Source organism: Caretta caretta, chromosome 2 (assembly GCF_965140235.1).
Source record: "Caretta caretta isolate rCarCar2 chromosome 2, rCarCar1.hap1, whole genome shotgun sequence".
NCBI lineage: Eukaryota > Metazoa > Chordata > Testudines > Cheloniidae > Caretta > Caretta caretta.
In genome coordinates this window covers 82,195,874-82,212,408 of record NC_134207.1, presented here as the reverse complement: position 1 = coordinate 82,212,408, position 16,535 = coordinate 82,195,874, and the positions used below count along the sequence as shown (strand labels likewise).

Here is a 16,535-nt window from a genome sequence, read left to right as displayed (position 1 = left end):
TAACAACTTTGCATTTTAGCCTCACGGCTTAGTTAGCTTATGAAGCAGCAAAGCTCCTTATTAAACTTTATAAATAAAACAAACTTCTCTACAGGTTACTGGTAAGAGGGCACTTATTTATGTTATTCAAAAAGTATGTATACCTGACAAGGTTGTCCGGACATTAATAGTATTATATTGACTTAAATATTAGTGTCAGTGAATTGTTTATAAACACCATCATTCCCATTGTTCCCAAAAGATGCAAACTTTATATAACAACTGTACAGTATACTATTAGTACAATGATACTATTGTGCACTATAAAGCCCTGGAAGGGTAGCTGCTAAGGAGATGACAACTTTCACATTCAGAGACAGTCCACTTTTGGCTATGGAACTATCATTAAGAAGCAATGAACTGTTAGAGGTGCGGGCTTTCCAAAGAGATTTAAAACCAAGAGCCTGGTCACTTGTAATCATTACAAATTCAAGGCACTTTTCTCAGGAAACCATTAGCCTACATTTCCCACCTACATTTCAGCTCCAGTTATTAACATTTATCTGCATTAATTCCTTCTGAAATTACAATTGGATAATATGTTCTTCTTCTTTATCCCTAAAGGAAAGTCCTGTAGAGTTCAACAGGAATTAAACCAACAGGGTCCCATAGAAATTACACTGAGATAGAAAGAGTACTTTCTACTTTGTATAGAGTTTTTAATAGACAGTTTAATAGAGAATCAGATCTCTTCTATAGAATTCTATAGATTGGCTTAAAAATTCGATAGAGAAGATATCAAACTCTATTAACTAGCACTTTTCCACAAGGGCACTTCCTGGCTAGCCTACTGTGTTAACTGCTGTCATGTTCTATTTCAGAGGTGGCTGCACTTCCGTGATCAGTAAAAAAATGTGTATACCAGGAGAGCTACCATATCTGTAGCATCAGTACATAGTAAAGTGATTGTGGGTGGTTTGAAATGAAAGGCATAAATGTGTGGTTTCTATTATGATTTCTCTTTGTGTATTTATGTATTATCACTTATCAGTCTTTATCCTCAGCCGTATAACATGATCTCAGATACACCTCACTAAGCTTTAAAAATATAGATACTGTCCCCTGCATGGGAATATAGTAGCTCACTCTGTGTGCTGCCCTTTACCATTCTGGCCATCAAACAAGAGAAGAGGATGAATGTCCTTGTATTCAGCCTCTTCCAACCTTGGACAGCGGTTGCCAAATACCCTAGTTTTGCAGTGGCAGCACGGGATACCAAAACATCCACCACGACACTTTCTAACACTGCCATTAATTCACCTGTTGTTCACGCCAGGCACTAACTTCCTTGTGCATGTAAAAAAGACTAGTGAGGGCCATAAAAGCAGGAGTCCAACACTGTCTCTAGAGAGACAGAGTCAGGGTTAGATTACCACGAGACCCTTAACTTTCAAATTTTTCTGATTCTTGGAATGTTCAAAACTTTTTCTTCAAAACTATTTTTCTTCAGGCTCTAAATCCTGTATCTACATCCATTATCCACAGATCCTTCTGAATGCTGGATTTTATCCATATTTCCCCTTCTTGTCTCCTACTTCATCATAATCCTCTGGCTGAGGTTAAACAAAATTTTCTCTGTTACCAACACACTGCTTTGTGGATTATTCACAAGAGTATAGTAGTAAAAACAGGTTATATCTGAAATCTGCTCCTTTGCTTAAGTGTACCAGTGTAATGTATAACCACCAGACCACTGAGCTAGCAGAAGTCTTCATTTTAACTGAAAAACGGAGTACTGTCAAATAATGTTAAATCCTCAACCCTGGATTTACCTTAAATTTAAAATATGGTGAACCCTTTGGATTCTATTAATTAAGGCATGAGAGTTAAAAGCACCACGCTGTCACTGAGAAACTAACACACGAAATGATAGCCACTGTTAATGTTGGACCTACACCAAAAACCCCTGTGGTTTGTGATCTTATGCTTGCTTTGCAGCTGCCATAATCTAACAAACCTTATTCCAAAAACTCTGCTGAAATCCCTGATGCTGCTGGTGCACACGCCGTAATGGAAGACAAAAAATAATTTTAAAAAAAATCACCTTTTTGAGTTCTCAACAATCTAAACGTAACTCTGGGCTAAGGTCCCAAACACAGTTTCTTTTAAAATATGAATTTGATACTTGTGTATGGTAAACACATAAACTTACACAAACATATTACATACATATAAATGTATATAGGGTGTATCGTGTGCATATTGTGTATGCAATTATGTATGCATTTATACTGTTATCTGTATGTACACACAAATACATATACACTGTATGCATGTGTATTATATATGTCAGTGTATGCCTGTATATATATCATAAATATGCAATATACACACACACACACATATATATATATATATGCTTGCTTGCTAATGTCCTGGGCTGGGTGTGCTGCTGTTTTCTGCCTTTGGCAACACTTCAGCAGGATGTACTGAGTTACATACATATGGCACAGAAGTGACCTCCTGCAACTGCAGAAAAATACAAAAGATTTATTTTGGCATTTCTTTGAAAAAAAAAAAAACAGCCCAATTTGAATTTAAAGTCTGCTTTCTGCAACTTGTTTTAACCTATGAGCTGTAGCCGAAAAAAAAGCAACATGAGAAATTGTTTGGGGAAAGAGGGTAGAATATGAAATGTCAGCTTTGTGTAAATGTATTTAAATACATTTCACTATAGTTTTTCAAGGTCTGTTAGTGAAAAGCTTCATGTACAGAAAGCTTTAGAAGCAATGGATGCATGTTGGGGGAGGAAGTATTTTAATACTTTGTCCATTGAAGAGGTCACATTTCGCAATGATTCTCTGCCTTGGTGTAATCAGGCATTAATATATAAAGATAACTAAGAAAGAACCAAATACAGGAAGGAAATGAGTGGTTCATTGACTTGGAAATTCTTTAAAACAATGAAGGAAAGTCAAGCACAAGGAAAACTGGATCGTTTGTGGAAACAGGATTATTTTTCAGTTACAATGGACACACAATCGCAGTTGTATGGTACAGACAAAGAGCTTAGTCCTTCATTCACTGAAGCCAAACAGAATTTCTCTGTGGATTTCAGTGAGAGTTAGATCAGATCTCCAAAAATTTCAAGGTAAGATGAGAATGAATATCTACATAATACACACTGGAATCAATTTTCTAAAGTAGTATCTAAGAGACTAGTCCTGTTTGTGTTACTCACATTGGGTGAAATCTATCCCTTTATGGACAGTCAGCACAAAGTCCATGCACCTCAAGTCCCCAAAATTTGCATGCCCATGTTTTGCATGGCTTAAAAATTCAAATCAGTGTAGTTGTATGCACAATAGCTTGATTGGCTGCATTCAGGTGGTTAACAAATGCAAATCTGAGATTTTAAGTGTACAAAATACTTAGTCCCACAATTTTGGGCCTAACATCATCACCACTGATATCAAATCTTGAAAACAGAATACGGTAATTTAATTCATTGCAAAGCAGATTCTCTGTGGCACCAACCATACTATGAGGAAAACAAGAAGAGCCCGGTCTAAAGGTCTGTAAAAGTGAGAGGCTTTGGACTTTCAACGGTATCTCCAGTTCTTGAGATACACTTAGACTCCCTTGTTTATTAATTAATAATAATAGTATTTCTATTGCAGTAGTGCCGAAGTTATGGAACAGGACCCCATTGTGCTAGGCACTGTACAAACACAGAACCAAAAGATAGACTGTAAGTATTGAGGCAGGGACTAAGCATTGATACCATTCAATAAGAATTTTGATTTGGGAGATTCTAAGTTTGTTAAGCAAACTCTTTATTACCAAATCCCATGTACTGCTTTGGACGGAGGTATGTAATATTTATTGTTATTTCATTTTATTCTTTGTATTCGCAGTCCATGCTATGTTAGGCCCTGTCCATGGACACCCACAGGAATACATACGATATTAGTCAGAATGTCAGAGTTCCTGAAAATCAGGACTCCCTGTTCTATTCCCAGCTCTGTCACTAACTCACTATGTGACACTGGATGAGTCATTTAACTGCCCTTTGCCTCACTTTATCTAGATTGTAAAATGTGTATAGTCAACAATATCTCACAGAGGTGTCATGAGGTGTAACATCTGTAAAGAGTTTTGAGATTCCCGCGAAGAAATTCTGTTCTTTTCAGATAGATTATTATACTGTGCCCATCACCATGGTGTCTGAAGACCTGGCTCTCCCTCTGTACAAAATATTTTTGCTACTTGTCAGACTAGCCTTTTAAAAAGCATTTCTAGGTAAAATAATGAGTCTTGTGAAGAAATTCAATAGAAACTTCAAAATAACCACACAAATTTCAGGAAATTACTTACCAACAAACTGTTCGTACATTAACAGTCATGCCAAAGATGAATGGTGATAAACCAGCTGTGGTAACCTGTAAAATCAACAAGAAGAGAGGATTTGCCTGATCTCATCATTGAAAGTTGCAACATAGACTCATAGACTCATAGATATTAAGGTCAGAAGGGACCATTACGATCATCTTTGTTCAGATTAACTTTGTACAGGTGCACTCACACTAAATATTTGTTTACCCCCAGGTCAGTAACCCAGCCATAACACAGACGTTCGGTGGGAAGGAGAAACCCATTGGGATGAAGAATCTGCTCATCAGGAAACTACCACTTCCATCAAACCCCTCCTTACTGATCTATGACCCTCCGGGGAGCACACGAATTATGCAGTCGAGTTTCCCGCATTTGGGGAAATCGCAGGGGTCAGCGCAGCCACAGTGCAATGGATGAGCCTCACCCTGGGAAAACCACCTTCGTGATCATGGTATCTCCCCTGCCAGGTAAGTATATGCAGGCACATCTCCTTGCCCTGGCCAGTAGAAGGAAGGGGCAAAAACTATTAAAAGAACCTTATCCTGGAAGTGACCTAGCACTTAGGGAAGCAGGATCCACATGGCAAGCTAGGAGCAGCAAGGACACTGAATAAAGCAGAAACCACCGGGGACCTTGTGTGCAGAGCAGGCTGCAGCAGCAGCCAGGGAATCACATCTGGAACAGGATGTGACTGTAGGACATTGCAGCTGGGTTCAGGTCTGCGCAGAACTTGTGGCAAAGCAACAGAGACTGGGCAAGGAGCCACTGCCGAGGGGCCCCAAAGAGCTATATCACTAACTGATCCTGGCCAGGAAATCTGTATTCTCCTATTTGTCTCTAGCAGAGACTGAACTGGAGAGACATGCCAGGCACTGGGCCTGAGGAGCCCTAACCTTCTAGCAGACTGCCACCGTTTAAGCCACAGTACTTAGGGTATTGCAACCTTCCCCTTCCTGCCAGCCCTAGTAAAATACCCCTTCATTTAGCCACGTGTCCGAATCATTATTGGGACCTAGCAAGGGCCTATAGGATGTAGCATCTGAAGGGCCTTCAACTCTTGCCTCTGAGCAGGGGTACACCCAGCACATCTCTAGAACCATCAAGGTTTAGTGTGCCACAGCACTAGCAGCTGTAACAATGACATCAGGATGGAGTAAAGGTGAACAAGACTTGAGGATGACAGGAGACAGTGCAATGTAAATTCATGTCTAGTGCACTATTGCAGGGGGGGAAAGGCCAGTGCACTTCTGATCAGCAAACACAGGAGCATCAGGCTAGGTCTTCCACAGTAACCAAGCTGCACTCAGGGTAGTCTAGGAGGATAGGGCAAAGGTGATTTTATGCCATCTTAGCAGTGGTCTGATCTCAGGGATAGCTGGAAACTAGGCCAGATCCAATGTATGAGTGAGCAGTCTCCAGGCTTGTCCCTGTCCCCCCAGGGCTCCAAAGAGCTGTTCTGGCAGCCAAGGATGTAATGATATCCATGTATAATCAATGGCTCCTTGGCCATGCTCTCTTTTCCCCAAACACTCCCCCGACAAATGGGTCAGGTGTCAAAGCTGCTATGCCAGCCCTCTGCCATGTGAGGACTCCCCATACTGAGAAAGAATCCATCCCCACACACAGAGGCAAGAATCCTCAGGCAGCCAGTTAAGCTGGTTTTAAAGCTGCTTTGTGTCACTGGTAGAACAAAGCAGGGAGAACAGGCCCCAGATCTTGCCCACCATATTATGGAGCAGGATAGTATCTATCCCTGACTCTACAGCCCTGTTGCTACCACAGCTGCAGTGCTGCATTAAGTCCTGGGCACCTCATTGCCAGACCAATAACACAAAATGGAAGGTTTCAGAGTAGCAGCCGCGTTAGTCTGTATCCGCAAAAAGAACAGGAGTACTTGTGGCACCTTAGAGACTAACAAATTTAGTTGAGCATGAGCTTTCGTGCATCCGATGAAGTGAGCTGCAGCTCACGAAAGCTTATGCCCAAGTAAATTTGTTAGTCTCTACGGTGCCACAAGTACTCCTTTTCTTTTTACAAAATGGAAGGAGTTCTGAGAACAGTGACAGAAGTGATTAGGGAGAAGGAATTGATTTTCAATGAAACATTAGGATAAATAATGTCAATAGAAAAGAATGACAAGGTGACAGTCTACAAATGCAAACATTGAAGGGTGAAAGGGATTATTTAGGATAATACAGCAGGGTATAACTAAGAGTAACAGGATGCAGCAAAATATTTAGACGGTTATCAGGAAAGACTTCCTGACAGTAAGATTTATTAGCTTGTCTAATTGTCTCTCAAGGGAGTACTGGAAACCCCAGCCTTAGGCTCATTTAAAACTTGACAAAACACTAGCATAAGTGCAACGAGGAGCATGAAGCCATTTCAGACCAGATTCTGCTTCACACTAACTCTGAGTTACATTACTGGCCCATATCGGTTACATTTATGTTATCATTGCCCTTTAAAAAACAGGCTCAGACCCCTAAGTCTGTCTGAGCTGTGCTCAGCACAAGACCAGTACCAAAAGGAAAGGTGGCTCTGGGCCATCTCTCCACTCCCTGTCCTGAGGCCAACTGGGGACTGAACCAAGTAATCCAAATTATGGCAGCTAGAACAGTTTCATGGGAACCACGATGCTGGTTGGGAACTATCCGAGCACAGTGCACCCCAGCCAGGTCCTCTTCCACCCCCTGCCCCTGCAAGATAGAGGGAAGGAGAAGAGATAGCTATTCTGGCTTTATGCCACCTAAGAATTGCTGTAAATTAGGAAAAACTCCAGAAATTTCCGTTTGTATCGCTGGAACAGTGCAAAAAGGACAAAGCCAGGGGCGAGCATTTGACCCAGCATGTATAGCACTGGGACTTCAGGTTTACTGCATGGAATTATTGTAATTAATATGGCCATATGTATCTCTAACTGACATAATCTACCTGGCCATCTGTCTTAGGTGTTTCTAAAGAGCCTACACCTTAACATGGGCAAAGCTGTAAAGCATGAAATTAAGAGAATAATTAAGCCGCCTCTCCATGAGAACATTTCACTACAAAACACTAATATAAGGTCAAAACTCACTAGTTATCTGCGTTTTTCTCTCCTTTCTAGCCATATGCCAACGAAAATGCAAATAACCCCCCCCCCCCCAAAAAACAAACAAAATCAGGGGAAAGGTCCTAACTATAGCTACACTGCAGGCTCCAAAATGCTGCAGTGTTAGCACCCAAATGAGATTAGTGGAGGGTGGGACAGTTCACTGTTCTCAGAATCACTGCTTGAGGCTATCTGCAGACTCAGGAAGACAGAATGCAATAGTTTGCGTGCCATTCACATTTGGAAGGTTATCTTTGCAACCAGCAGGGCTAGAAACTTACCGAAAAAAGAATTAATGCCCAGATGTTAGAGAATTGGAGTATGTTATGCAGGTCACATAAATACAGCAACCAGGCTGCATATATTTGGATCCTGCAAAATCTAAGAACCTGCATGTTACTGTAATGGGTTTGATTTTGATCTTACATACGTTGGTGTAGCTTTATTAATTTTAGTGGAATTACCCCTCATTACTTAAGTGTGAGTGAGAGTAGAGTCAAGTGTACCGAGCTTGCATTACACTAATACTGGAGTAGTAGACTGAAAAGTATAATGCTCATTCCCAAGCATGTACATAGAAATCAGTATAGGATGGAGGCTGTGATAGTTATAGAACTACTTTTCTCTTAAAACTGTTTGCTATTCTTTCACTATCAGAAACTAAAGTGTCATTTTTTAAAGTGACCCAAGGTACGGTTATGTCACACTGTAGAGTTGTGTTTACAGGTAACTTGACAGGAGGCCAAAAAAGGGAAACAGATAAATTAGAAACTCATTGAGAACTGCCCTTATTAAAAATATTACACTATTCTACAGTAATCACCCCAAACCTCTGCACAAACTCTACTGTAAGCTGTAGCCTTTTGGACAATTACTGTAGAACACTTGTATTCTTTTAATTATATAAGAATATCTTGATGCATAATAGAATCAAAATGTCTCTGAGAGCAGAAGTACTAAGTGTATGCAAGAAAAAAACCAAAGAAAAAAACATTCTGCACAGAAACTTCCAACTTATCTTTTTCATTTTAAAAAAAGGAAACGTTTGAAAATGAAAAACAAATTTTCAGGGAAGTAAAGCACGTAACTTGCTCTACGGTAAAATTGGGAACACATGGCTCCAATCCAGAAGCTAATTTTTCTTTTTCTAAACTTAAACAAAATGTGTTGAGCTGTTTTTAATTTACATGTACATTTATTTTTACTTATGAAAAATGCCAGAAAAAGGCACCTTTATCCACATGCTCTAGGTGCCCTTGACATAACTTTAAAAATGCATCCTAAGTGTACCAGTTTAGGATTGCTCTCCATAATCTCCCTTGTCCCCTAAAATAATTATGGCACATCTTGTAATACTTAGGAAAGAACAATTTCTACCCATCAAAGCATTTGCATCACCTGACGCTGTTACTGAAAAATAATTTCAACTCCTACCCACACGAAAAGGAAAAAAAAAAAGCTTTCTTTAAAAAGCAGTCACTCTAAAGAGAAATAAGATCATTAGTCACATGTGCCTCAGTAACACAACTTATTTAGACTTGATATTTTGATCAAACCTACCTATCTCAATTCCAGCTATTTCTGTCATTCCAATTGCTGATCTACCTACATGCAACTTTACATGTAGGCAGAACAAACTGCTCAGGAATAAAGACTACAGACTATTAATACATATCACTAAACAGTGTTTGTCAAAGTCTTAACTAAAAACATAGCCACATCCTCTGGAAATGTTGTGAAACATATAGGTACAGCATCCAAAGTGCCTGGAAACTACCCCTCCCTGATTTCACCATGTTTTTAAGGCCACCAGTTTGCTTCCTCCTAAGGTTTCTTGTATTCTCAGATAAAATAGGGTCATATAGATCAATTACACTTTGTATTTGCAAATCTGCTTTTGTGAATTCATGAACCTTGTTCATTTGCATCCTCACATCACTCATCATTGGCCCCTATGACCAAGTAGAGGTCAGCACTAACTGGTTTTAAAAGGAGTCCCATCCAGTCCTCCTCATCAAGAAAGATGGTATTCATGGCATGGCAACTGAAGAGTAAAGGTGTAATAACAGGGGCAACTGTGGAGAGGGATCCTCAGAGGTCCGTGATGGTGTAAAGAAACATCCCTACCATTCATAAAAGGAGATTTTGCTTTTAAAGAGATGTTTCTGTGGTCTCCATCTCTACAGTACCCAGTCACTTCACAAATGTTAATGAATTAGGCCTCACAACTTATCCATGAGTCCATTTGTACATTCTGGAGCAGGAAGGTAAAAGGAAAATCCTTAACTTTCTGAGAATTCACTCCCTGAGCATCAACCCTGACCAACTAGTCAGTTCTCTCTCAATTATCTCCAGGATGTTCTCGAGATACAAAATTTGGATCTGAATTTTAAATACCCCAAAGTTTACAGATGTTCAGATCCAGGGTTTTCGTTTGGCCCATTATAAAGGTAAGAGCCATTTGCAAAATTCAGATCCGTATCCGGTTCAGATTTTACTGTCTTACGCCAGAGTTCAGGGATGTATGCAAGATTTTGGTTTAGACTTATCTGATTATTTAACATGGCAATATTATTTCATTATAGCCTCTAAAAAGTACTTATTTCCTTTAATTCACCACGTTTGTTAGAAAACATAATGTCATAGTTCTCACCAGCTCTTACAGTAACTGAATATGGAATAATTTATAAAGAAGTTTCCTTAGTTTACTTACCCAAAGACAATCCATTTAACCTCACTTCCCCAATCTGCCAAAACTTCTATACTATTTTGAAAATATGTATTTTTCAAAAGACAGTGTTTTGAAACAGCCTTTCAAGTTCACTCACTGATAAAAATAAATCTTCCTGTCTATTTACCATCAGTGTCATCTTCTCCAAACAGAGGAGACAAAAGCTTCTGATGTACGTAACTTTTGTTTTCATTTTATTGGTGGACTTGAAGCAATGTCAGGCTCTTTACAGATACGGCATTTGTTTCACCCGTCTTCTGTACCTATTCTTCCAGCCTCTCAGGGCCAAAAAACCATCAAGGGAATGGATCAGTGCCAGTGTCACTGGAAACAGTTTAATCAGATTAGTCTAATTTTATCAGCAGTGCAAAAATCACTGCATGCAATATCAATACTGAGGACTATTCTTTTACTTCTTCAGGGAGACGCATTGAAATAGTGTCCCAGACTGCAGGATTATTTCCAATGCATGCATATCACGCATATCTGAGCACCTGCCTTTGCATGGGCAGTCAGTTACCTCAGTTATCAAAACAAATTGGGTATTTGCACCTAATTAAATACTTGTTTTTATCTAAATGTTGGAATTGCTCACACACATCTAGGAACAGAAATGCAGAGAGACCTCAGTCCTGTCTATTAAAATATTTTATACATGTGGCCCTAAATCATACCAACAACATTCAAGATGCTTAAGACTTCAGCTTCATTGTAACAATTGAAAAGCTAATATACAGAGACTCTTCTCTGGGAGATGCAGATTCTCATCAGGGTATCAATCTTGTAAAAAAACAAAGAACATTAATGATACTTGTCAGCATTTAACATTTGTACTGTACTGAGATTCTCCCAAAAGCATTTGAGAACATAGGCAGGTTATTTTGCTTGTCTCTTGTCATTTATTCAAAGACTTTCCTATAGGTTGTTTTATGTTTTTGATGCTTCATGTTGGGTCAGAAGTTTATTGCAGTGAAAATAAAATAGGTTTATTTTATTCACTCTAGGACTAGTGTCTTACCAGTGTAACTAGGGGGTTTGACTTCCAGGCTCTGTTTAGATACTGACGGCTGACATTACTGCCTTTGGGTCACTTTGCATGTAATTAGTTGTGCTTTTAGCAATCTCTTTGAATTCATCACTCTTATGTTAATAATTAATAACGTACAGAGAATGAGAGAGCATCAGAAGTAAGGAAAGGGTAGGAGAAGGGGGAACAGCTTTTCTCTGTGAGGGTGGAGACATCTGAAAGTGGGTAGGCAAAAGTGAAACAAAGGTGCTCAGAGCAAGTTTATAGAGGCAGGTAAAGCTCATGCTTTATGTGACTCAGAACAAGGCATGCCATGATACTACCTACTCCCTCCTCTGCCTGTCCAGGGTCATCAATCACAGGGTCGTCAGACACTCCTTGGGGAGCATCTTGGTAGCAGCCCTGCCTTCCCTCTAGCAGCTCCTATGTAAGCTGCACAGGGACATGTGGAGTGGTGAGCTCACACTCTTTCCCTCCTGCTGAGCAGCTGCCTAAGGGCTGGGCAGAACATAGTCATTATGCTGTCAGCACACAGATTCATTACATCGTCTGCCCAGCTTAATGCTGTCGTGTGCACTGAACACGGGCCTGTTTTGCCCTCCAGCCAATCTACCTGAGAATGAAACACTTACTGCCAGTGTGTTAGCTGCCGTCTAAAAACCATGCTATGTTTGGTGTGCTGGCATCGGTGTCACTGGGAGCAAAAAATGTTGAGCTTCCCCCAGGTCTCTAATACAATGTTTCTCAACCTTTCTGATACCAGAGACCGGTTTGCTGCCTTCCTAAACTGTGTCAGGGAGATCTCAGGGACGGGCGCTGGTCCATGGACAGGCCGATGAAAAACACTGCGCTAATACATTTCACCTCCGATAACCTGCTTCCCTTGCTTGATCTGCTGATCTTTTAAGGACAGAGTCACAACTTTTGGAAGCGATAGTTTCCAGTGCTTCAGTGTTAAGGCATCGTTTGTATAACTTATGAAACAGGTGGCTCTCTGATTGCACTCACGGGGCTGCTCCACACCTTAAACAGTTGGGTTAAAGGGCATATTTTGCACATGTGTTTATCCTGGGGGACCATTATAGCCCAGTAAAATCCTTTCCAAGGATCCTTCCTACTACCTTGCCATATGTGTTTAATACATCTGGCTCAAAATCCAGGGGAAAGGAGACTTTATAGGGTAGTGTGGGGTTGGAGAAATTCTGCCCTGACTGCCTTTCATCTCATATCTGGAAGGTGGCATTACCATTTTGAAATACTGACACTAGGGAACCAATATGGGGTGTCTAGCTTCCAAAAGTTTTCCAGATTGTGCAAGAAATGCCCTCTCATCCTGATTGTCAGTTTGTTTGGGAGTTTAATGGGAGCACTCTGGGTTTCCCAGTACTTTATCCCCAAATTCTCCCTCTAATCACAATGAGAACTGTCTATCCCGGAGAACTCCTTTTTCTTGTTTGACTTTGTCTTGGTGTCCCTGGAGAACGCCTCTCATGTATCTATACAGGATTGGGGAGGACACGCAATGGCTTTTTCTGGGTTGAGATTTCCCTGTCCAGGAACCTGGAGGAATCTTCTTTGGCTAATGCCTACCCTGCATAACTTTCCCTGGGTTATATTTTAATTGGTGACCATGAGGGCAGGGGAATATGTGCTATTGTTGTTCTTCCTCCTCTTTCCTTTGTCTCTAAGAGAGGTTATTTGTGTCATCTCCCTGCCCTGCTTGGAAGTGGTCTGGCCATACCTGACAGGCCCCTAGTTCTCTTCCATGCTACCCGTTCTTCTGGAGAAGGACCAGTGTTATATCTGTCATGTGGGACAGGTGTAGGAAGAACTTCGTGTGGGCCTGGGCTTTGTGCTTGGAATATGGAACACTCCCAGCACCCTTGCAAGCTATATACACACCTCCCTCCACACCACACCCCTTGCATTCTACAATATGTGGGAGAGCAAGTCTTGGGCCTTCTCCCAGCTGCTGCACTTAGCTTTGTTCTCCTTTCCTACTCTCAGCTAACCAGCAGTTCTAGGCAGCCTATCAATGGCTTTTAACAGCCTTCCATCACTAATCTGCTGAATGATGGCTGTTAGTGAAGCTATCAGAGGCTACCAAGGCCTTTCCCAGCATTTCTTATTTTAGAAGAGGTTTTCAGTACATGTGTTTAGGCCACAGGGTTTGGACTGGGGAGATCTATCTCCTTGTGCTTGGCTGTTGCTGTCTGCCAGTGATCTTGCTCTGTAGACTGTGTCACTACCTCATTAGTCTGCTCCTGTAACTGAGTGATCACTGTGGTACTATTTATACCATAATGATGTGTGATATACATAGTTAGACAGCATTGCCATTCTGCTGATTTATTATCTGCCAGTCTTTACTTCCCATCTTGGATATTATTATTTCTTCAATGTCCATCTCTTTGTTTGGTATGTTTCATTTGTTCTCATTACTATCTCTTTGCTCTGTGATCTGTTGAGACAAACTTGCAATAAAACTAAGGCCCCAGTTCTACAATGTTTCCAGAATCAGGCCTTTAGAAAGTTAAGCCAACATTACCAACCTACTCAAATTCACTCAGCACCTTATCTTTTAAGATTTATATTTTATATACAGTGTTTGCTTCTTATTCTGGAAGAGCATTTGAACGCCAGAGAACTGCTCAACTGTTTACTGATTTCACAATTATTATATGCTTCATAAACTAGTTATATAGTGCTGAATTCTGTCTTTATATTATTTTTTAATGCAGCCACTTCTAGAATAGAACATAGCAGTTGTTTAATGGAACACAGCAACACTACGAGTTAGAACAGAAAGTAAAGAATACCTTATCTTTTGACTGTAAATGGCTGATTTGGAATTTGGGCAGGGCACCTCTCCTTTTTAAGCAAAAGCACCCTTATATCTTTAATGGTCAAATATGATCAAGACCATACTTTTTTCTCATGTGAAAGTCTACAGTTGTTCATGTATATAGTGTAAAAATATATATAAACACACATAATGTGATAATAAGTAACTCATTAATTTTCAGGGTAAGGTGACTGAAATATTGCAAGTACGTCATGACTCACTTTAATTACTTCTCCCAAAACAAAAGACAGCTGGAGACTTTAACAAAAACCCTTTTTCTCTCATAAAACTCGAGACTTGGTTGAAATTGTGGTAGCTATTTCTTTTTGGACATCAAATATCCATCCCACCCTACCTTCTCTCTTATACACAAACATCAGACATCCTGTAATAATACAGAGAAAACCAAAACAAGAAGCATACAGTATCTGCTACTGACGACAATGGCCAAAACACACATTCCCCCTTCCTATGAGTAATGTGATTGGTGGCACTACACCAGAAAGCTTCGGCCTATAAAATGCAGAGCAGTTATAGTACTCAACTCAATTTTAACTCTGCTTTGGTTTGTGTTAAAAGATTTCTCTGAAATGTGACCACTGCATATGTAAACCAGACAGTGATTTTTTTTTCACCAGTTCAAAGAAGAAAAGAGAGAACTTTATGCATACAAGTTCTCCATGTGGTCTGCTTTGTTGTATAAAACTGCTTTCAACCAAGATTCAGACAGGTGCACAAGTATACCCTCTATTAACAAAGCCTGCTTAGTGGAAGCCTAGGAGCACTGGAGAATCCAGGCAACAGTTGAAGTCTTGTCAGGAGGACAACCGAAGGCACTGACAGACTGGAAATAGTGAATTTCATTCGGCCCAACTAACTTTGTCTTTCTTTGATTTCATAAGAAGATTATTTTTCCATTCTTGCTGTTGTTGGTACATGCACATTAGACCAAGAGATTGATATTCTTGCATTTCAAGACTATGTAATCAATTCCCAAGGGACAAAATTCATATTTTCAATATGTCACATTGTCAAAAAACCCTTTCATTAAAGACTGACGTGTTGCTATCCCCAGTGCTCACTGAAGGACACCATATAAGACATTATTTTTTCTCCACTGTCACTTCAACACCCCAAAATGTCCTCTTTTCCCCCAATTTCTTCACATTAACTCCAGATGCCTCAAACTGCCGGTGTCTCTCTTCTCGGACAGTTGAGCCCAAGAAATTAGTAGGGATACCTGATTTGTCCTATTAATTATTATTATTATGGTTATTACATTTGTATATAGTTCAATAGGTGTGCATGAAATGACAGCAACAAAAAAAAGTAATATGTTCTATGTGCTAGAATGATAAGAACTGCTGTAATGGAACAGACCAATGGTTTGTCTACTCACATATCCTGTCTCAGGTACTGGCCAATGTAAGAGGTTTCAGAAGAATGTGTAATCCTCTCATAATGCATCTAGCTGTGCTACAGATGTATTCTGCAGAGGGAGGGAGATTTCTTCCTGACCCTAATTTGTGTTCACCTTTTGCTCTGAAGCATGTGGTTTGCTAGTCCTTGTGCTTTTGTCCTAGACAGAATGTCATACAGGGTCTGTTCCTGCTCCTATTGAAGTCAGCAAGAGTGTTGCTACTGACTTCACTGGAGCAGGACTGGACCTGTAAAATGTACAATCCTCTCTTTAATCCTACTAAATTGATTGCCTCAATATCATTCATTTTATGTCCTGAATTTCACAGGTTAATTACACAGTATATTGAATTGAAGCAGCATTGCCTTTTAGCTGTTTGAAAATTACTGCCTTCCAGGTTTTATGGAGTGACAGGTTACTCTAATGCTCTGCTGCTGTGCGGTACTGCAGTAAAACACACTTGATCAGCCCCAGCCCAGCCCCAGCTAGGGTGTTTGCATTCTAAGTGGTTCTTCACCTCAGTCTCCAGACTTTCAAGGTTACAAAACAGGAAAGGATCAGCATAGGAAATGGTGATAGCCTAGTAACAAAAAAAGTAAATTAAATTTTAAGAAATGCTCATCCCAAAAGAAGGTGGCCACCCACTAGAGCTATGCAAACAGCTTTACAGATACAGCAAAGATCAACTAATGACTGGCTTTTTGTCACTTCAGTTTCGGCTTGGACAGTTTTGGTATATTGCCCTGTCACAGGGTGGACTGGCCCTTTAAGGGGCTTTGGGCTCAGCCCCAGCCGTTCCTAGGTTATGTGCCTCACACCTGGCAGAGGCCATACGTGAGGTCATGTGCCCCACAGATTTGCCACTTAACTTGTACTGAGCATGCTCACATGGACTGAGTATGCTCAGTAACACTGCTGAAGCCAGCTGCCTTCACTCTGCCTCCCTTCCCTCCCACCCCTCGCCCCCGCACTGGCAGGCACAAGCCTCTGCCCACCGGTGATGGGTTTGGCCTTGGGATGGTGGTTGGGTCAGGTGACCAGGCATCA

At 40.5% G+C, this 16,535-nt stretch overlaps 1 protein-coding gene and 1 pseudogene across 5 annotated transcripts in view; both read right to left on the bottom strand.

The window, feature by feature from the left end:
• SLC35D4 (solute carrier family 35 member D4) overlaps window positions 1-16,535 on the bottom strand; it is a 140,387-nt gene that overhangs the window by 54,155 nt on the left and 69,697 nt on the right. For all 5 annotated transcript variants that reach the window (XM_048840457.2, XM_048840462.2, XM_048840464.2 and 2 more), the window contains one exon: window positions 4,357-4,421. In XM_048840457.2, the coding sequence (XP_048696414.1) occupies window positions 4,357-4,421 (65 nt within the window). The remainder of the gene's footprint in view (window positions 1-4,356; window positions 4,422-16,535) is intronic.
• Window positions 4,715-4,849, bottom strand: LOC125633145 (U1 spliceosomal RNA; annotated as a pseudogene).